This window comes from Frankliniella occidentalis, unplaced genomic scaffold, assembly GCF_000697945.3.
Source record: "Frankliniella occidentalis isolate FOCC.00 unplaced genomic scaffold, Focc_3.1 Scaffold157, whole genome shotgun sequence".
In the NCBI taxonomy this organism is placed as follows: Eukaryota; Metazoa; Arthropoda; class Insecta; order Thysanoptera; family Thripidae; genus Frankliniella; species Frankliniella occidentalis.
Genome location: NW_026267283.1, coordinates 706,540 through 726,210, shown reverse-complemented (window position 1 = coordinate 726,210; position 19,671 = coordinate 706,540). Strand labels below are relative to the sequence as shown.

The window sequence follows — 19,671 nt, the reverse complement described above, 5'->3', positions numbered from 1 at the left end:
TTCACCATCACCACCATTCACTCACAAGCTTATGTGCAGGTTGCATTCACGTTATTCGCACGGACTTGTTTGCTGCCGCTGCCGTCTGCTTGCCTGCTCGCTCGCAGTGCAATACATTTCCTTTTAACACGAATTGTGTTTTCTGTATCACAATCATGTCGTTCAAATTTCTTCAAAGGCCATCGTTTCTTCATAATGTATCATGCTTAGGATTTACAAATTGGTAACTACCTTCTATTCTTTGATGGCGTAGATAACGTGTAACATAACCTACAACTCATTTTATGATTTTGTGTATTTTTAGTCCTAGGGTTTACCAGTTTATGAACTATGGCCGATTCCCTCCGTCATTCGTAGAACCAGTTTATCACCCTGATAAATTCAATAAACTCAACTCTGAAGAAGTGAAAGAGCTTATGCACAAAAATGTTAAACCACCTACTACAAGTCAGAGTGCATCTGTATTTCATGATCCACATTTGGAGTAAGTGGTTCAAGTATGCCATTTGGCTGCTTATATTTAACTATATGAGTTTTTGTTGATTATATACATACTTGGTACATTTTGTTCCAGGAAGCTAGTCAATTTCGTTATGAAAAGTGGGAGGAAAGCAAAAGCAAGAGAAATTATAAAGGAGGTATGTTTTGTTTAGGTGGGATTTTTATGGAGAGGTGGTATAATTGCTATCTAAAACAATAAAAAAGAAGAACAAGACATTGTCTTCTGAAGGTTTAGTTTGTTTGTTTTTGAGTAAACTGATTAGTCGGAGCAGGTCTTAGCCAATTAGATTACCCAAAACAAATGACGGGGTGGCTTCATTTTCACCAGCTTCACCGAGACTAAATTCATCATTTTATCCCAACTTGACAGCACAATTAGTCCAACCAGGAATGATATCCATGTTCATAAACATATTTTAGTGCATCCGTATTAATTTTTTCCAGGCATTTGAAAAGATAAAAAGGGCCCAGGTGAGGAAATATCATCTAGCCAATGACTCTGCTAAGTTAAAAATACCAACAAATCCTCTGGAGATCTTCCACCAAGCACTACAGAACTGCAAACCAGTTCTCACAGTAACACCTGTAAAGAGAGGTGGAGTAGTATACAAGGTAATACTTTTACCAGGTAAAAGTTAAATGCTCTTGAAATGGGCATTAAATGGTTTATAACTCCTTAATTTATTTTTATCTAGGTCCCTGTTGCTTTGGATGACACAAAAGCAACAAGAATGGCTTACAAGTGGTTAGTGGAAACTTCAAGAGAACATGAGCCACGAAGAAATCATACTGGGGTCTTCTTCTCCGACAGGCTAGCTAAAGAACTCATGGATGCATCTGATAACACTGTAAGACCTCTGGATATTTCAGTTTGAATGACTTTCATAATCATGTTTTAAGTTGTTTCCATTTTGTTGAACAGGGTAAAACTATCAAGAAAAAGGTTGAACTTCATAAACTTTGTGAAGCAAATAAGGCATATGCTCATTACAGGTGGGGGAAATAATCTTAATTTTTGTTTGTGCTGATGAATGTAAATAAAAATCCTTAGGTTATTTATAGAGATTTTAATTGATGAAAATTATTTTAAGTTTATAATGTTACAAAAATATTATAAATGTCCAACCAAATTTTTTTACTTAATGTCAAGACTCCCAAATATTTTTTTAAAGCAATCTTTATCTATGATTTGACCACGCTTTAAGTCCAATTTAAGAAATTCGGTTTGTGGTTTTGAGTACCTCAATACTTTGAGGTAAAATTTATCAGTAACACTTGCTGGAGTTTCTGACAATGGTATAATGTCGTTTGTTGGGAAGATGTCATCCTTGCGTTTCCCCATAAAGTCAACATAGGCAATCTGAACTGTTGCCATATCTTGGCTAGTGTATACAAAGCCTATCACATTTTTAGTGAGTCGAGCCAACAGATGAATGTGTATCCCAAGTATAACACCTACAAAATACATGGGGAAAAAACGAATTAGAGGGAAAACGTTCAAATTATGAGAGAAGAGTACAGATTTTTCCATTTTCAACACTCACCTATTACTGCCACTGCAAAACTCGCTGAAGCAGGAGTGATTCCTACGAAATGTGTTCCATAAGAAATCATTAAAGCAAAAGGAAAGGCATTTGTGTAAAAACGCTGACCCCTGTTTATTAGAGAAATGTATTTGATGTCAGGAAATCTGGAATGGGCGTTAGATTAGTTAATGATTTCTACAGATCTCATAACTATGGCAAAATATTCTAGTATTTGCGGTACACAAACACCTACTTATAAATAGTGATGAAATTTTCTGTAGGACCTGGCTCTTGGGTGTTTAATTTGGAAGCAGTTGGAGGAGAATATACATCATTTGACAATAATCGTTGAATACTCATAGACTTTTGCCTACCAACTAGAATATTTCTCGCAAAATTGTGAGTTACAGGTATGGTTAAAAACCGTCTTGATAGTCCTTCCAGCCCACAATTGAAAACAATGCTGAGGGTCATTCTGAAAGAGCTATATCATAATTAATAATTAAAAATGTATCAGTAATTATAATTATGTGAGCGAAAAGCAAATACTTTCACATATAAACATGCTTAAGAATTGTGTCAATTGTGTCAAAATCCACTTACTGAATATGCTTAATAAAGACTATTGATACAATGACAATGACAACTGACTATAAGTTCAAAACAAAGAATAATTTGTCTTTCAGGTATGATCACACTCAATCGAGAAGTGTTTCATACCTTCCTGATTTTTCTATTCATTTTTCAATATTATTTCAACCCTTATTCTCCCGCTAATGCTTCTGCTGCTCTTGGGTTTGGGTTCTTGGATATGTGAGGATGGGATTGGAAAGCGGAACCGGGAACCGGAAACGAGGATACCTTTTAAAAATTGGCGGTCATAACAAACACTGTTTCTTTCGACGGTGACACGGAAATTAATAATTACAGTGGGGTTTCTAGTCAAAACTCACTGCTGGTGACCGCTAGAAGCGCAGTCAATATTAATACGGTGCGAGAAAGTACTTGCTACAAATAATAATGTAGGATTTATTGTCGAGGATTATGAGAGCAAATGCTGCATAGATAAGAGATAACAAGGGAAACTCGCCGTGCCTACCATTCAGATTATTCACCTGATCTACTTGTTATTCAGTTTGGGAAATGGTTTTTCGTCTATCAAAGGTCTTTCCAGGGTGGTCTCACAAGTCAGCAGAAACGGCAGAAACCTCTCGCAACAATTCGTCGATTAAAGGTCCGTTTTTGAAGAAGGTTTTTTTATGCATGCGAACGAGAAAGGCGGACAATGTGTAGTGTACACTAAACTTCTGTTAGAGCGTGTAGCTCGCAGGCTGGCAGAACTTTCTCGCTCGCACATTTTTGCACACACCCCACTGCCGGTGGGGGGAGGGGGGAATTGCGTGACTGTATGTCATGTATGGCATACGACGAATCCACATGTCAAACATCCAAGCCTTGACACTCTTCTCTCCAGTGGGATCTATGGTGCAGTGATGAGAAGTGATCCGATTCCCAGCACCCTTCACAATTTTAATTTTTAAACCATCAGTTCGGTTCTTTTGAAATATTGACCGATGCGTTTTTAATATGCCGAGAAAGCCAAGCGTTTAAGTCATGTGCGTTTCTTCGGTGGAAGCAAGAGGCTATTTATTACATTTTACTGTAATTGATCAACATGGCTACTCAAGACGGCGTCGATGTGATAGAAGTAGCAGAAAGTACTTTTATCAAAACTCGTAATATGCGTATCACTGACGAGGACAGTAGAGATCAAGATGATGAGAGCGACAGTGAAGGTAATTCAATGATATCGAGATTTTGATTTCACCTCTTCCTGGTCCGAAATTTTAGATGAACGAAAGGCTTGAGTGACAAGAGGAGGTTAAGTCCCAACCTCTTTTTTTTTTTCGAAATTTTAAAGATAGCTCTAGTTTGTCCGATTGAGAGGTAAAGTTCGATCCTACAATTTCTTTTCCGCATTTTTTGTCCCAGTGACATGTTTATCGATTGGATAACGTAAGCGTTTTGACAAATTTTGAATGAAATATATAAGGGAGTGTCACTGTCAGGCTCATTTAACCAAAGTCCATTGTGTGTACAAGTGTACAAATTCAATTAATTAATAACAACTCGAGGAACTATTTCGTTCACTACATTTGCAGTTTTCTTATCTCCTGTGTCGTCTGTACTAGATTTTTGTTTGTTGTAGTCTAATGATTCCAAAAATTTAGTACTGGTACAGACTGCAGCAGGTTGTTATATTTCTGAAGTTCCCATGTTATGTGCAAAACATTTAAATTCATTGTTTCCCTTTATGATAGTTGCTCTTTTTTGTGTATGTTTTGTGAGGTGTTTTAACACTGTTAAACTTTGTTTTCAGATGGAAAACACAGATTACCACCTCTTGATGTAAGTTTCTTTCTTACTGCATTCACTTCATTGCCAAAAAGTTAAATCATGCCTTTATTCCTCGTTTTCTGTGAATTTTCAGATATCCACAGCATCTGGTCAAAATGGCTCAAGTGGGCCCAAAACTCCAACCTCTATATCAAGACACAAATCTGAAAAAGAGAAAAAAATTGGACATCGCCGTGTTGGCCTTGGAGGAGAAATTACATACAAAAAGGTGATCCTTTTCTTGTCTAACTTCAGTAATTGGTTTATTTGGATGCCTCACTCATTACCCTCTTTTTCTGTGACGATGTAAATTTTTCTTGAAAGACCTTGAACATTCCCTTTTTTCTGCGTTAGATTCAAACCACTCAAATTATGGGATCCATCCAACTGGGTATTCAGCATGCAGTTGGTGGTCTTGCCTCCAAACCAGAACGTGATTTGTTAATGCAAGATTTTATGACTGTTGAAACAACAAACTTCCCACCCACTGGTTCCAACCTCACACCTGCACATCACTATATAGATTTTATTTTCAAAACTTATGCACCAATTGCCTTTCGACATTTTCGTGATCTGTTTGGTATCCAGCCAGATGATTATTTGGTGAGTACTGTTAGCTCATCAGTGTACCATAACTTTCAACAATTTGGTTATTTGTATGTAAAAATGTGTTTTCTCTTCTCCTTCATAGATTTCTATGTGCAGTGCTCCACTACGCGCACTGTCCAACCCCGGTGCAAGTGGTAGCATATTTTATCTAACTGAAGATGATGAATTTATCATCAAAACAGTTCAGCATAAGGAGGGTGAATTTCTCCAAAAATTACTTCCTGGTTATTACATGGTGGGTTCCAGAAGTTTCAAGAAACATATGATTCTTCTTTTATCTCTCTGAGAATAGCGAATAATATTATTTGTTAATTGTTTCAGAACCTAAATCAGAATCCAAGAACTCTCTTACCAAAATTTTTTGGTTTGTATTGTTACCAGGTAAATGTTACATTTATTTCTACCGCCTTTCTCTCTTTGTCTTAAATTTGTTTCAAATTATTTCTATTACTTGCTTTTTTTTTTCTATCCATCTATTTTTCTAGTGCAATGCCAAAAACGTTCGTTTGATTGCAATGAACAATCTACTGCCATCTGGTGTCAAGCTCCACCAAAAATATGATCTTAAAGGCTCAACGTACAAGAGGAAGGTGGGTGTCTTACTTTTATCTCCATAGTCCTGTCTATTTTAAAGTGGTCTGCAGCAACCTTTTCTTTATCTCAATATCAGTATTCTGTTTATAAGTAATGTTGTCATTGAATCATTTTATTTAGGCCAGCAAATCAGAACGTCAAAAGAAGTCTCCCACTTACAAAGATTTAGATTGGATGGAACAGCACCCTGAAGGCATATTTCTTGAAGCTGATACATATAACGCATTGGTGAAGACTATTCAGAGAGATTGTCGGGTTTTAGAGAGTTTCAAAATCATGGATTACTCTCTGCTGTTAGGCATTCATAATTTGGATTTAGCTGCACGAGAAAAAGCGGTAATTTAAATTTATTTCAGGAATTATTTGTGTAAGAGCATATTTCCCTGTAGATTCTGTATGCAAGTTCTTACCCCTGTTTGTCTTTGTAGGAAAAACGTTCTCAGCAGAATAGCAACTCACGACAGGATGATTATGGAGATGGTGCAGGAGCTAGTGCTGCAGGCGGCAGTGGGTCTGATGATGGAGGTGCTGGTTGTAGTTCTGCAGGTGCAACTGCTCTCAATCGTTCACGCTCCATTAACCGTCAAAGACTGGTCGCTCATTCTACTGCTATGGAAAGCATTCAAGCCGAAAGTGAACCTATTGATGAAGAAGAGGATGTTCCGTGAGTATTTCCATCTTATCAGTAATCCGTTTTGTAGGTGAAAGCAACAATTACAAATAATGTTTGAATATATCTATCTTGAATATCTTTCCAATAGTCCTGGAGGAATACCTGCCCGAAATTATGGTGGCGAAAGATTGCTGCTGTTTATTGGTATTATAGATATTCTTCAAAGTTACCGTCTTAAGAAAAAGCTAGAACATGGTTTTAAGTCAATACTGACGGATGGTGTAAGTATTATTTCACTTCACACAATTATCGAACTTAATGTTTATAAAGTATCTTCGGAATTAATATTATTCTGTAATTTCCAGGACACTGTGTCAGTACACCGACCAAGCTTTTATGCTCAGAGATTCTTGGACTTCATGTCCAAAACAGTGTTTAAAAAGATACCCTCACGTAAGTATCTTGCATCATTTCAGATTCAAAACTTTTCAATCCAGTAAGGAAGATTGTATTGTTCGTTAAAGTAACAAGATTTATTGAAGTACTTAATACTTAATAAATGCATCATAGCCCATTCCTTTAAAATTCAAGCATATGATATTTTTCATAACGAGGGAGTGAAAGTTGTATTAGCAATCCAAAATTTACACTCTTGTTACTTTAGATCAGGTGTATGATCTTCCAGCTCTATAAAATTGCAGTGTTGAGGATAATTGGGCTCAAACAAAACTAATTGCATGAATGGAAATTATGCTATTGACGGGTAGGTCTGGTGTGACCTTTAAACTGGTGTACAGAAAAATTGGACTCAAAGGGAACTAATTGCATGAAATGAATATTTCACAAGTAAAGGGGTTTAATCTGCGGAGTAGCTGTGGTGTCAGGTTTTGTGGATAAGGTGATTTGAAAATCAGATGTGCATCATTAATTGTATGACTATTCAGCCTCTCTGGTAGTTACAACCTTCTGCACCCTTCCCCATGCCTATTTTTTGAAGAAAATGACCCTGAAAATACTACGTATCTAGTAATTTTATACCTTATATTGGCATTAAGTGGACGTAAACTACTGGTTCCTACATTAATTTCTCTCTAACTATCTGTATGTTTTTAATCAGATCTCTTCCTTTTCATTTTCTTGTATTGCAGTATGGAGTAGGGAATATTTTATTCTATCTACTGACTTTGTCTTCTTCCTTGTAATCAATTGTGCTGGTTTAACTCAATGGGCCATCACAACGTTCAGCATTTAGTTATGTTTCTGAATTTTGTCTTACATAGAAATAAACAGTATGATTTCAAATTACTCTCTATTTAAATAAAAAATAGTGAACAGACGTACCATTGGCTCATTGGGTTAATTTTGTACAGATAACTCTGTGTTCTTTTGCACATTTGTTTGTATCTGTATGTGTGTTTGTTCCCTGCCCTGCCCTGCCTTAGTGGACCTGCCTGAAATTAAAGGCAATCATCGCAAATTCCGAACTCTCGTCACGAGCTATATAGGTACTGTACTGCTCAGTTCTTGGTATTCTGTCGATTTTTAGCAGCTTAGATACTTGTTGTGGGAAGACACAAATGCACCTAGCCATATCAGCATGATGTTTCTATATTTAAGACGCCTAAGAGAAACAAAAAAGAAAACAAAAGAAACACATTAATGACCTTTTTTTAAGTTGAAGTAGTTCCCACAACAATTACCTTGTAATGCTTCAGGCTTAGCTAACTGTATTCTTTGTTATTTTTCTTTTGAGGTGTGGTGCATACTTGGTTTTTTAAATATTTTTTTTTTGCCTTTAACACTTTTTTTCCTCTTTTCAGTTATTTGTTCCATCACTTTGTGACAAAAAATTGTTGCACTGCTGATTTGTTTTCTAATATTTACTTTCGTTTTCAATCATTTGTTATAGATTTTACATCATGGCCTCGATCGCATGCACGTTCACAGTTTTATGACTTGGGTGCTTGTTGATGCAATAGCAGTGAAATGTAGTTTTCTGATCTATTTAAAGCTGCAACCACTCCCACAAAGCCGGGCTATTTGCGGCAAGGTGACCCAGGCCAGTCAACCGAGAAAGCGAGGTGACGCGAGGGAACCTAACGCTTTTGGATGATTTACAATCCGCTTGGAAACGTTTAGGTTGATTCGAGTCCCCCCACTTCGCCCGCCTCGGGCCACCCGCCTAGCCTGGGTCGCCTCGCATCGAGTCGCCCGGCCTCCATTCATTCTGAGGGCACTTTGAGGTTTCCTGTTTAATACTTGGAAAATCTGCATCTAATCCTAATAATCTTTACCCTGTGCTTCATGCTAATGCTGGTTGAAAACCACGATTAGTTCTTCTAGATGTAATACAAGTGTTTTAGTATGTGGTGTGATATTTTTCTAGATATGCAAATTAGTAGTACACATGTCCTAATCCCTTTTGTACCCTTTTTCCAGTTAACCATTTTGCACATAGTTTACCCCTTTGTTATTCCATGATACAGTATTTACTTCTAACTTAATAGAGTTCTTAAGAATCTAGGCATATTATATTTCCCCTCTATAAAGCTAACTTGTTTTGTGGTTTCATTGATGACTGGGCTGTATATACAGTTTTACTATCCTTACTTTCTGTTCATGTCAAAAGTGAGGAATGGTTTATCCTTTCGTATGTCTCTACTCCCTTACACGTGTGGTCTTTGAGTAGAAAAGGACTATGTACATCTTCCTTTGTTCCCTTAGCATGGTTGTGTTAACAATGTTTGTTTGATTAGCACTGTTTTGTATCTAATTTGTTTTTGCATGATACTTCAAACTGTAATTCACATGTTTTAAAATGTGACCCTCATTTTCTCTCAGGCAATGTCGCAAATGTATACTTTTCTCTCTGTTTCAGCTCTCAAACACTCTCCATCAAAACGCAAGAGTCTAACGAGGCCCATGCGCGGACCACTGGAGTCAGAAGACATGTCTGGTAAGTTGATTAGTCGTTTCATCTTGTATTTTTGTTTCCAAGAGATATTTTGTATATGGTATCTATCTCTTAAAATTGTAATATAGATATCTCAAGGGGATTGCAGTTTTATGCAAAGCAATAGAATTATGAGTTTAACACATATATACTTTTAGCTGCATAATGTTATTGCCTCCCGTTCTTCATCTTTGTCACAGTCCCCCAGTACCTACATAAAATGTTAATATGATTAATTGCTGATGATTATGTTAACTATGAGCCCTCTGTACTATGTAAATTTAAATTTTTACTCTTAAGGCTAAGGATAAACCAAGTTTTAGATTGATAATCTAATTTTTATGCTTGTTTATTATCTTTAATTGCTGCTTTGGAAGGCTCACAATCTGGACCTTCTCCAAGTAAACCTGGTAAGTAAGGGATTGTGTTTGTTTTTAACCAAGGCAAATTCAATATGTTATGAGTCCGGTTGCTCAATGGATCTCACTTCAAGGGACTGGGGTCTTTCCTTTTGCGTGTGTGGGGGATCCATGCTATTAGAGATTGGCTGATGTAACTTTCGTAAACTGCCATTTTCGAACAGAAAAAAATGATCACTAATATATCTAATTATGGCATTGTGAGTTGTGCTTAACCGTGAATGCGATGGGCCGTGTGAGGGCCTGAGATGGCCGTCTTCTAACATGTGGTGCTGTGCTTATTGCTACTGCTGTGGCTGCTGCTGCTCCTGCTGTTGGCGATGCAGCGAGTCCTGACGCCCAGCCCACTCCTGCTGCGGCCAATTCATCTGACAAGAAACCAACGCCGAATGCCCACGTTTCCACCCAAAGTCAGAAAGGTGGCGGTGCTGCTCCACCGTCGTATCCAGCCGTTCTGAAGGGGGCCCGTCAAAGGCCCCCTCCAGGCCAACGGGGGGCCCCACCACCTGTACCACCCCGCGGGTCACCCCGTGCACCGAACAAGGGCGTAGGCGGTGACGGCAGTTCAAGAGGTGAAGACTCCACCTTAAGTGCCTCAGCCGCACTCCGATCCTCAACTTCACCTTCCCTTTCCTGGGCCTCCTCCGAGTCCTCAGGGCATAGTTCACACATTTTGTCAGTAGAAGTTGATAGCTCCTGTTCGATTGCTTTTGATTCCTACCCCCACTGCATGAATGTCAAGCTACCACAATCCCAAGCAGACTATCGTATTGCTCTGGTCAGAAAACATTCTGCATGTGATGGTATTGAACCCATTAATTTGTCATCTGAAAGTATTGGAAGTAGTTGGACATATTCTGGGACTGTGCTGTCATCTCCATTTGCACACAATCCATTGTACTCACTTAAACCTACCTTTAGTCAAAATAATTTAGAAGCATGCTCTTATTTTAATTTTTTTAGGCACAGGCTTAGTACCAAACATAATGGATTGAAATCAATTACTGATCACATGCAGACTTTAAAGCATCGTACATGGCAAAGATTTCTTAATATAAGCAGCACCTTTAAAACAAAAAGGTCGACATCTTCCCATGATTATAATCTAAACTTCAGAGTTCCTTCTTCTTTGGAAGTAAGTGAGAGGAGCTGTGAAACAACTGTCGAGGAGACACTTCAAAAAATTTCATCTTTTTCCTCATTTACTCAAAGTGAATCCGGTAACAGAAGTGTGCCTGTTAAGAAAAAGAACATCAGAAAGAAAAGGAAAGCTCCTATGCCATTATCATTAATTGGAGCTGAAAAACATGTTGACTCAGAAGAAACTTCTCAGCTCAACAATGGCTTCAGTTTCAGAAATGATGAAATGTCTCTATCCCCCTGTAGAGTAATGCGATCTGAGAATGAGAATAAATCTATCAATTCGCTTTCTGTGAACAACAATTTTTACACTGTTGCTCAAGTCATCAGTGAAGAAAACTCATCAGATGTGTCTTGTGTGAAAGGACAGTCTTAAAATAGTGATAGCGCTTTTCATCCCCAAACCTGCTTTTGTCATAATTCTTTCTTTCTCAGAAATCTCATCCCTATTCTTAGAGTGAATGCTTTTTCATTCCACTATGTATTTAGATTAGTAGGAATGGGTAGTTTTTAATTTTATTTTTGACAGTGCTGGAGTTGCACTTGAGTTTTAAAATATTTGTGTAGTTGGTTGAACACCTGGATACTTTTATTTTGTTAAATTTAAGAATGATTTTTACCATCCATGGCAATCTTCAAATACCTAGGTTTCTTTCTGATTCAGTATTTCTAAACAACCTGGGAGCTGGCTTCGGTATGAAGAGAGAACATTTTTATAATTAGGGGTGTCCAATAAGTCATAGCTTCTCTATTTATTTATTTTCTCAAGATGGAAGACTGAATTTTGATGTATGTTATTGTGGCTGTGCCTGAGAGTTTTCAGTGATATCTGTTGTGACCATGTAATATAGAATCTATTTTGTATGCTCATTGGATGGCTAATTTTATGTTCTTAGTTTTTGCATGTTCAAAGTAAAAGTTTTAGTTTATTTGGCACTTTTTTGGCTTCTTATTTTATGTAGTATGTGTTAATTCTACTGTTCATCCAAATGAAAGTTGCTTCAAAATATATGTGACAGTGGGACACCACATAAATGGTTCATATAGTTCTCAGAAACTAATATTTAGCAGATGGTTGGTCATAAACTTGCTGTCCCGCTATGGGGTATTTTCAGTGGTAGTTGTATGTACAGTTCAATTGTCAGTGTTGTGGACATGCTTTTTTTTTTATTTCCTGAAAATGCAAGTTTGTGACAATCCTGCAATTGCCCCATTGCTTTTCCTGTAGGTGGCTTGAGTTTCCCTCCCTGCTCTACTCCTCCCCCGGCATTTGAAGATGCAATTCGAGGCGACTACGTTGTGGATGCCAACAACAGTACCAATACACCCTTGCGCCACAGGACTAGTGGAGTTCATTCTCGTCATGCCTATCGTGAAGAAGCAGTGAGGTGAGTTATATTCTTAAGTCGATCAGTAAATTTAGACTGTAGTTTAGCCTGCTTTAAATTTGTTTTTAATCTAGAACTTTTTCTGACATTCCATTAATTATTAGAATCAAGTATCATCTATTAAAGGGTGATTACATTTGATCCATTATTCTCATTTTGTTCGAGAACTATTCCAGTTACTATATTTTTTAAATTAACAACCAACAATTCTTTTATGATCTACCACAACATTTACTCTTTTCTAGCATTCGTTTAGTTAATTCAAGCACAATCAACTTAATTTCAAAAAGAAAGTCAACATATTATTCATCTAGTGCCTCCACATTTTACTCTAACTCTTACTTTTAAAAGATGGGTATGTTTCGCATTTAGAGTCTTAAAGAGAGTGGCTTACTTTTCCTTACCTATTATATTTACTGTAGTTATCTAGCATACCCTTAATCATCATGCTTGGCGATGATTGGCTCATCCTTTTAAGCTGCTTGTTAATCTTCTTGTGTGCTGTTTTTTTTTTTAATGAACTTTGTCTTGTGATTAATAATTTTAATGTGTTATGTTTATTGTGACCTATTTGTCCTTCATAAATTTTACATTTTGCGTCCTTTTAAACCAGTTTCAAAACTTACTTGTTTGTTCTCTTGCAGCATATCTGAGATAAGATTAGAATCACGGCCAGACAACAAATCAACCTTGAGTGTAGAGTCTGGAAGCTCAACGTCAGGATTTGGATCAAGTGGAGCAAGAGGTCATTTGACATGGACTCCTCCAGCTTCTGTTGAGGGATCAACACCTACATGGACAGAGGGTACACCTAGTTTTACAGAGTCATCGAGCAGTGGTGATATTGGTAAGATGGCACAAATGTATTCATCATTTTCTGTGAAGGTCTTTTGCTACTTAAACAATACTCTAATTTACCTTTGCATTTTGTACAGGCTGTCCTACAACTCCTGTTCGAAGTTCGGTTAGGGGTGAAAGAGCTGCAGCTAGAGCAGCTATTGCTGCAGCAGCCCAAGAACGTCTTGCCAACCAACAAGAAAGTGAAGTGGTGAGTGATAAATTTTTGTTCCGTGTTCACTCATGCTGTTTTTTTCACAGCATGAAACAATCACCAATCATAAACCACTTTTATTCTTGTGATGAGGGGCACGTTGTAGAACGTAGATGCACACAGTATACATACCATACCTCATACCTTGCAAAATTCTGTGCTGTGCATTCTTGCATGGTTTCCAGCATACACTAATTTTAATGTAAATTCATCTTTTCAAAAAAAGTTCAACTCAATTAAATTGTCAGTTCCTTTCTCAGTCAGAACAAAACATATTACACATCTATGTACAATTTTTTTAAATTCCATTTTTTATCTTCATTACTTGGTTATCATGCATCCACACTCATTTCCTGGATGTGTTTTAATGACTACTAAATCTCTTGGAGACGTATCGGTTAAAAGGTGCAAGAATCTCAGTTCTGCTTAGCACCTGGTGTGTTTTCAGATAATGCTTTGGTGTTGATCTCTTCTCTCTGCTTTGTCATAATGGTGTTACTTTAGGTCCAATTACATGTTGTGCCCTTTGATTTTGCTGGTAATGTCAAAACACTATCTTATCCTCATTTTCTGTATTCCAAGGCGTTAGGTATATAAAATGGGAAACAGTCTCTCAATTTTACAGTCTTTTTTCCCTCTGTAATTCAAGAAGAAAATGGGATTTTTTTTCTTAATATTTTGGTGCTATCATGTGCTCTTGCTCAGTGTTTTGTTGGCTTCTATTGCTCATTGCTCTTGTTTTGTGATGTGCTCTGAATAGTTTCTTCTGCGCTCTATCTCCTTTGTCTTTCTCCCCAGGTTGCTTCTCATGGAGGAAAGCAGCGTTGAAGTCCAACCTAAACCATTTCCTTTACCAACCACAATTATGATTCGTCAGCAATAACTATGGTGCTGATCTGCGTATTTTAGTGTAAACAGTGTTATTACATAGATAGGGCTTACAGATCTGTTGATTCATAGATGTTCTGTTTGGAAATGTTCCTCCATTTCCTTTTGAATCAGCTTGTCACACTCTCATATCACACACTTTATGAATGGTTCATTCATAAAATATGTAAAACATTGTTTAAACATAGTATGTGATTGTTTGAAGTCAGAAAGCATGCCATGAGGCATTTTCTTCTATTGACAGGATGTTAACCTGTCACTTTGTTCTTATTTGTGACTCTGGTTTTGTTTTTGTTTTTGTGGTGCATTTTGTTGCGTGATTTTGTTGTTAGGAGATGACTTATTAGCTGTAGATTTAATACTGCCAATTTTACCAAAAATTGCCTTTTGGAAAGGATGATACGTATCATTATGTATACACTTTTTAACAGGGATCATCAAGATGGCACCACATTTTTAACTTACCTTGATATTAATGTATTATGTTTTGAATGTTATTTGAATGCCTATGAAATTGCTTCTTATTTAGAGAATTCATTGAAGTGAAGAGTATAGAGGACTCTTGGATAACGCTTGTAAGTAGGATGTCAATGTTGACTTTCTTTGATTAATGCTTCCTTGTGGATGAGGGTCCACCCCGTATGAGTTTATGCCCTAATGCTCCCCATATGCTGATGAATTGTCTGAACTGTTACAAATTTACTTTTATTTCTGACTGAAGTACTCAATGTATAATACAACTATGTTCCTGTAGCAACAAACCTCATTCACCAGTTCTTACCTGACACTTATTTTTATCATATCTCATTTTCATTAACAAAGTGGTTTTTAAAACAATACTCTGTGCGTTTGCATTAGAATGGATTAACTGTACTTATGTCAAAAAAAATATTTTCTGCATCTGAATGTGAACATTCAGCCTTTTGTTATCTCTTTCTGAATATTTGATCCGTCATCTAGTGTATTTTGTGATCATTTTACAATTTTATTTTACTGTACTTATCAAACTAACTGAATTTAAAATTACAAAATTTCAACTGCATTAAATGAGTATATTTGTGTAGTTGTCTTTGAGCTGTTCTGTTTTCGATTATATTGTTACATTGGAAATCTGTACTCTTCTTGCTAAACTGACGATAGCTGAGAAAATCTGTTCTGTAATTGAACAGAACAGACGAATTGTTGTTCTCCTGTGGTGTTTCCTCATTAAATGTTCAGTGCCAAATAACTCTTGCATGCAAGAAGAAATGACCGATCGTGTCCATACCAGCTCTTAATGTCTTTTGTCACCTCTCTTTGATTTTTTAAAAATATCGTAATTCTGATCAATAGCTTAACCTCAGTGCTTTTGTCCACTTTGTGTGCACGCCATGCGTAATTAGTTATTTAGAATAAAGGGTAAAAACAGTGTCAATGTGTGAAAAACAGGGCTTTAACTTAACTCAGCTAGATGAGCTTTATGGCTGATTCCTTTGTTAAACGTCCCATTAGCTTTTAGCAAACTGAAATGGTTTACTGTATCTTTATCTCACCTCTGACATCTTTTCCTAAAGTAATGCTATTAACTGCTGACAATAAATGTTTGAAGTAAGTTATCTGTGGTCAATTTGGTGAGAAAGTTAGGTTAAATAGTTATTTCAAAATTACAATTTTGAAAGAATTTGATTTTGAACTCTCTTTTTGTCACATATGTGTTCTATCCCCAAATCTCCTTTTGATCATTGCTTTTAAAAATGTATTTTCGGTAAAGTTTCTTTCCAGATTTTATTTATTTTTCTTAAATTTCTTATAAGCGGATGGCATGTACATGTAAGCATCAGTTACCAAAATTTTTATTGTTATGGAAATCATTGTTTGGAGTTTGTGTCAAATACGTGTGACTGATCCACAATTGCACTTAACAGTTTGCACTACAATAGTTTGGCAGTCTTTGTTGAACTTGCCCTTGATTTCCTCCAAACTAAGCAGGTGAGGAATATGTCAATACTCTCAATTTAGCACCATTGTGTCAGTTGGTATAATTCATTGTAGGTATGGGTTTTATCTTCTCTCATGAGTATCCAGTAATATTGCTGCTTGAAGGTTCTAATTTTATGGCTTTTACCTTGTCAATCAGTATTACAAACTTTGCCTACGTGTTACTGAGTTCCTGAGACTTTATTACTTTCACTATCTTATTTTCCTATGTTTTGCTGGGTAATGAATGAAGAAGATTATCATGGTTTGAAGGAGCAGCTTATTACATGAATGTCTTCATGTATTATTTTAGTTCTTTTTTATAAGGTTTAATTTTGAATTGTCTAACTTCTTATTTTGCAATTTGTTTTAAGTGTAGCAACCAGCAAATAATCTATGATATTTTGTAGAGAATCATTCCTTTAATTTCATTTAGCTGTTGTAGAAAACATGCCATTGATCCTGAGGGCAGTGTTTATGGCTGTGATGAACTTTGTTATCTCATAAATCAACTTTCATCATTATGTAATGTTGCAATAAATCCGTCATTACATTGATCTAGAAACCTAGAACTTAGTGAAACTGTTGCGGTGCCCTTGTAAATTTGTTTTTGTTTTTGAGTTTAATTTTTATGATTACAATTGTTCTGAGGCTGTAATTCATTCATTGTATTGGTCCAATTAGTTGCAGATTTCTTAGTTCTTGTTTTCATTTATGTTTGAATGAAAAATATTTTATGTAGGTACGTAAATATTTACTTTATTTGTTATACCTAATTCAAACTGCTCACATCTTAGTTTCGCCTGATCATAGCAATTTTATGTTGTGTGCTTATGAGAATTGTGGGACAATGATCTGAAGTTAAACAGGGTTGCTATTGTGTACTGATGTGATTTCTATCAGAATAGGTTCAATTGTTTTGTTGTCTCATTCTTGTAGCTCCTTACTCTGTGATTTTTATGTTCTGTCTCAATACTGTCATCACATTTCACGATCCATCGTAAGCTAGTAAGAGAATGTAAGGTTTCATTAGAAGCAATCGAATATTGCTGATTGTTGCTGTTAAATATTAAACATTCCTTCTGCTGTAAATTTCTTTGCTTTTCTTGCCGTCTTTAAAATAATTTGGTTTCATACATTATCATACATTGCTGAAACAAACTTATCTAATTTATTGCAGAAGTCCTCTATTTTCTGTGTATCTTAGATTTGATATGTGTGTATTGGAAACTTAGACTTTTCATTGTATGGTCCTGGGGTTTTCTTGTTTTTGGTCCCTTTCAGTTGTGAGCTCAAATTTATTGCCTTAAATGCTTTTATTGCCAAATATTCTTTAAGCTTACACTTAGGTAACAAGTAATTGATGAGTTAATTGAGAATCATCTCTTGTCAGCTGGTCATTGCTTAGATATTGTGTGACCCTCTCTTTGTCGAGCATTTTCGTGTTAAGTTTATCAAGACAAAGCAAATGGCTGACAAAAGATCTTTTTTCTGATATTATCCAAATTTTCATGTTGAACTAAACAGTCAACAAAGCTGAAGTTGCTAGTTAACCAAACTGCTGTGACAAAAGAATATTCTAAGATGGATGGGAGTTAGTTGTTAGCTGGTTTGAAGAAATAATTGTTTAACTATCGGTAAGAGGCTGTATGTTATTGTCATAAATCTAATCTGAGATTTGTATTCTGCTTTTGTTTCTCTAAAAGCAATATGGTGGTTGGTGTGTTGTAGTTGGCATGCTACCTTGCCTAATGAAAATTGTTGTTCATTCAAGTGCTCACTCGCATTTAAGCAAAAATTTTGAATCTCTTGCTATGTATACATGGTTGTTGTCAGTTAATCGATAGACATTAACATTTAGGGTAAATCTCCAGCTGAACCCTTAATTAAAAAAGGTAGGGTGGTATGTTTGAATGCTCAGGTAGATCTTGACGCAACTACCTATTATCTGTTCATGTAATGTAACTTTTACTCTTGTGGCACTCTAGAGGCCTGTACTGTGCGTGAATGTATGGCGCTAGTTCAGTCAAGATAATCAGATTTGTTGTTTATTATTTCATATATTTCTTATATTATTTTTGGGGAAGATTGTATTATATTGAAGAGAAAAATAATACTATCCCTTAGTGTAGCTAATTTTCCAATGTCATATTACCCACATGTCAAATGAAGTACATTAAAGTACATTTGCAAATTTGCTGTAAATATTGAATGTTGCATATTTATTGGAGGTATAGAAAGAAATTATGATGTGATTTAATGCAGTACTTATATCCCTGCCCTTCTAGCTTCAAATGGCCTTCCGCAAATTTCTAAGAACTTTTATAATTTTGTGAACAGTAGCACAGATTTTTGTTTTTTACTTTAAATTAAGGAAAGTTGTGGGTGGTTTGCTACAAAAGTTGTGGGCAGATAATTTTAATTGCCATGCTGAGCAAGTGCGCCTTATTTATGTAAACGTGAACCTTGAAAAATCAGTTCAGGGTCCTAGATTCTGTGGGCGTGGGTTGTATGGACATAGATTTGCTCATTCCCAGTTTGCAACAGAGATACTCAAGAGATGTAAAATTTCAAATTTATAGCCTCATTAAAATTCCCAACGAATGCCTGACTTCGTCTGGAATTATACCTTTTGATTGATCTTGTTTCCGTATGTGGGTTCTCACATGGTAATTGAAATAAACCTTGAACATTTCGATTGACATCACACTATTGGTTTTCAAGTTTTGTGATTGAAAAGTAGTCAGAAGTGGCAGCTGCATATCAGGACTCTATGGAATTTCTTAATTGTTTTGCATTCGGTTTTAATGCAGTAATTTATGTACATAATTATTCATGGAAAATCATCTATGTATTTATGATGGACATTTTAACCAAATGTAGCATTTAAAGATGACTGAAATTTAGCTCTGTTCCTTTTTATTGTTAAGATTTGTGTTAATAAGGCTTTGAAATGTTATAAACATTTGTTGTTATTTTACAATGTTCATGGAATGCAATTATTGAATTAAATAGATACACATGCAAATTTCTATTCCAGTATAAGCAATCCTTGTATCTCATCTCATTTTATTCACAGTTTTCAATATCATTTAAACACACACACTTCTCATTCCATTATTTGTTCAATTCAATTTCAAGAAGACTGGTGGTATATTTTCATACCCTATTTGCATCCTTATTTCATTGATTCTTGAATATTATGTCTCCTATGGTTGAATCGCTATCCTGGGGTGATTTGTCACATTTTTGATACAAAAGTGATAAAAAAAAATTGGTACACAATACGAAAGATATTGAAACAGTCATGGACTCCACATAGACACCTTGGTAGTGGTTTGGTTGCGTCTTTCAACACATGTTTTTCAGGAAGTTTTCCATTGTACCAATTTGTCTGGATTTTGAGCAATCACACTTAACATGTTCCGTGCGGCTCGTTTTTGGTCCGTATGATTGAACATGGGAGCGCGACCACATAATCGTCATGCCGCAGGGAGCGTGTTAAAGCCTGCTTACTGGGTTGCATGCTCGGGGAATGTTATAGTACATGTTTGCATGCTGCCATTGTCCAGTGTGTGCACATCATAAGATTAACATTATTTTGTATTTTTTTTTTTTCAAATTTTGTATTTTTTT

At 36.1% G+C, this 19,671-nt stretch overlaps 3 protein-coding genes across 14 annotated transcripts in view; 2 read left to right on the top strand and 1 right to left on the bottom strand.

Moving 5' to 3' along the window:
* The first annotated feature begins 45 nt into the window (after positions 1–45).
* Positions 46–1,556, top strand: LOC113203329 (30S ribosomal protein S7). Its single transcript, XM_026417952.2, has 6 exons — positions 46–223; positions 305–484; positions 575–638; positions 946–1,113; positions 1,197–1,349; positions 1,424–1,556. Exons 1-6 carry the CDS (start codon positions 156–158, stop codon positions 1,505–1,507), a joined length of 717 nt encoding a protein of 238 aa, XP_026273737.1. The 5' UTR covers positions 46–155; the 3' UTR covers positions 1,508–1,556.
* LOC113203330 (transmembrane protein 186) lies at positions 1,554–3,285 on the bottom strand. Of its 3 annotated transcripts, none has more exons than XM_052271303.1 (4): positions 3,143–3,285; positions 2,281–2,511; positions 2,046–2,191; positions 1,554–1,956 (listed from the first exon to the last, which is right to left on the bottom strand). In XM_052271303.1, the coding sequence occupies exons 2-4, from the start codon at positions 2,499–2,501 to the stop codon at positions 1,637–1,639; spliced, it is 687 nt and encodes a 228-aa protein (XP_052127263.1). In that variant the 5' UTR covers positions 2,502–2,511; positions 3,143–3,285; the 3' UTR covers positions 1,554–1,636. The 3 variants fall into 3 exon arrangements, with proteins under 3 accessions (XP_052127263.1, XP_026273740.1, XP_026273738.1); XM_026417955.2 differs by lacking the exon at positions 3,143–3,285 and adding an exon at positions 2,631–3,058 and having other exon boundaries at positions 2,281–2,502; XM_026417953.2 differs by lacking the exon at positions 3,143–3,285 and adding an exon at positions 2,631–3,050.
* Positions 3,133–19,671, top strand: part of LOC113203325 (phosphatidylinositol 4-phosphate 5-kinase type-1 alpha) — an 18,591-nt gene continuing 2,052 nt past the window's right edge. Inside the window, exons 1-19 of one of the 10 annotated variants that reach the window (XM_052271299.1) lie at positions 3,133–3,261; positions 4,408–4,436; positions 4,519–4,653; positions 4,779–5,027; positions 5,116–5,268; positions 5,355–5,414; positions 5,519–5,623; positions 5,748–5,963; positions 6,056–6,291; positions 6,389–6,521; positions 6,606–6,693; positions 7,683–7,745; positions 9,119–9,196; positions 9,571–9,603; positions 9,939–10,184; positions 11,981–12,140; positions 12,785–12,987; positions 13,076–13,188; positions 13,990–19,063. In XM_052271299.1, coding sequence (XP_052127259.1) covers positions 3,171–3,261; positions 4,408–4,436; positions 4,519–4,653; positions 4,779–5,027; positions 5,116–5,268; positions 5,355–5,414; positions 5,519–5,623; positions 5,748–5,963; positions 6,056–6,291; positions 6,389–6,521; positions 6,606–6,693; positions 7,683–7,745; positions 9,119–9,196; positions 9,571–9,603; positions 9,939–10,184; positions 11,981–12,140; positions 12,785–12,987; positions 13,076–13,188; positions 13,990–14,019 — 2,421 coding nt within the window. In that variant the 5' untranslated portion in view covers positions 3,133–3,170 and the 3' untranslated portion in view covers positions 14,020–19,063. Of the gene's footprint in view, positions 3,262–3,466; positions 3,824–4,407; positions 4,437–4,518; positions 4,654–4,778; positions 5,028–5,115; positions 5,269–5,354; positions 5,415–5,518; positions 5,624–5,747; positions 5,964–6,055; positions 6,292–6,388; positions 6,522–6,605; positions 6,694–7,682; positions 7,746–9,118; positions 9,197–9,570; positions 9,604–9,938; positions 10,185–11,980; positions 12,141–12,784; positions 12,988–13,075; positions 13,189–13,989; positions 19,064–19,671 lie in introns of those variants that run through there. The other 9 variants (XM_026417938.2, XM_026417941.2, XM_026417940.2 and 6 more) reach the window with 9 other exon arrangements.

Excerpts from the sequence above, each read along its gene's own strand:
- LOC113203329 (XM_026417952.2), top strand. The coding sequence starts at position 156 with ATGTCGTTCAAATTTCTTCAAAGGCCATCGTTTCTTCATAATGTATCA. Across the intron at positions 639-945 it reads CAAGAGAAATTATAAAGGAG|GCATTTGAAAAGATAAAAAG; the intron begins GTATGTTTTGTT and ends AATTTTTTCCAG. Across the intron at positions 1,350-1,423 it reads TGGATGCATCTGATAACACT|GGTAAAACTATCAAGAAAAA; the intron begins GTAAGACCTCTG and ends TTTGTTGAACAG.
- LOC113203330 (XM_052271303.1), bottom strand. The coding sequence starts at position 2,501 with ATGACCCTCAGCATTGTTTTCAATTGTGGGCTGGAAGGACTATCAAGA. Across the intron at positions 2,192-2,280 it reads AATTTCATCACTATTTATAA|ATTTCCTGACATCAAATACA; the intron begins GTAGGTGTTTGT and ends CGCCCATTCCAG. Across the intron at positions 1,957-2,045 it reads TTTTGCAGTGGCAGTAATAG|GTGTTATACTTGGGATACAC; the intron begins GTGAGTGTTGAA and ends TGTATTTTGTAG.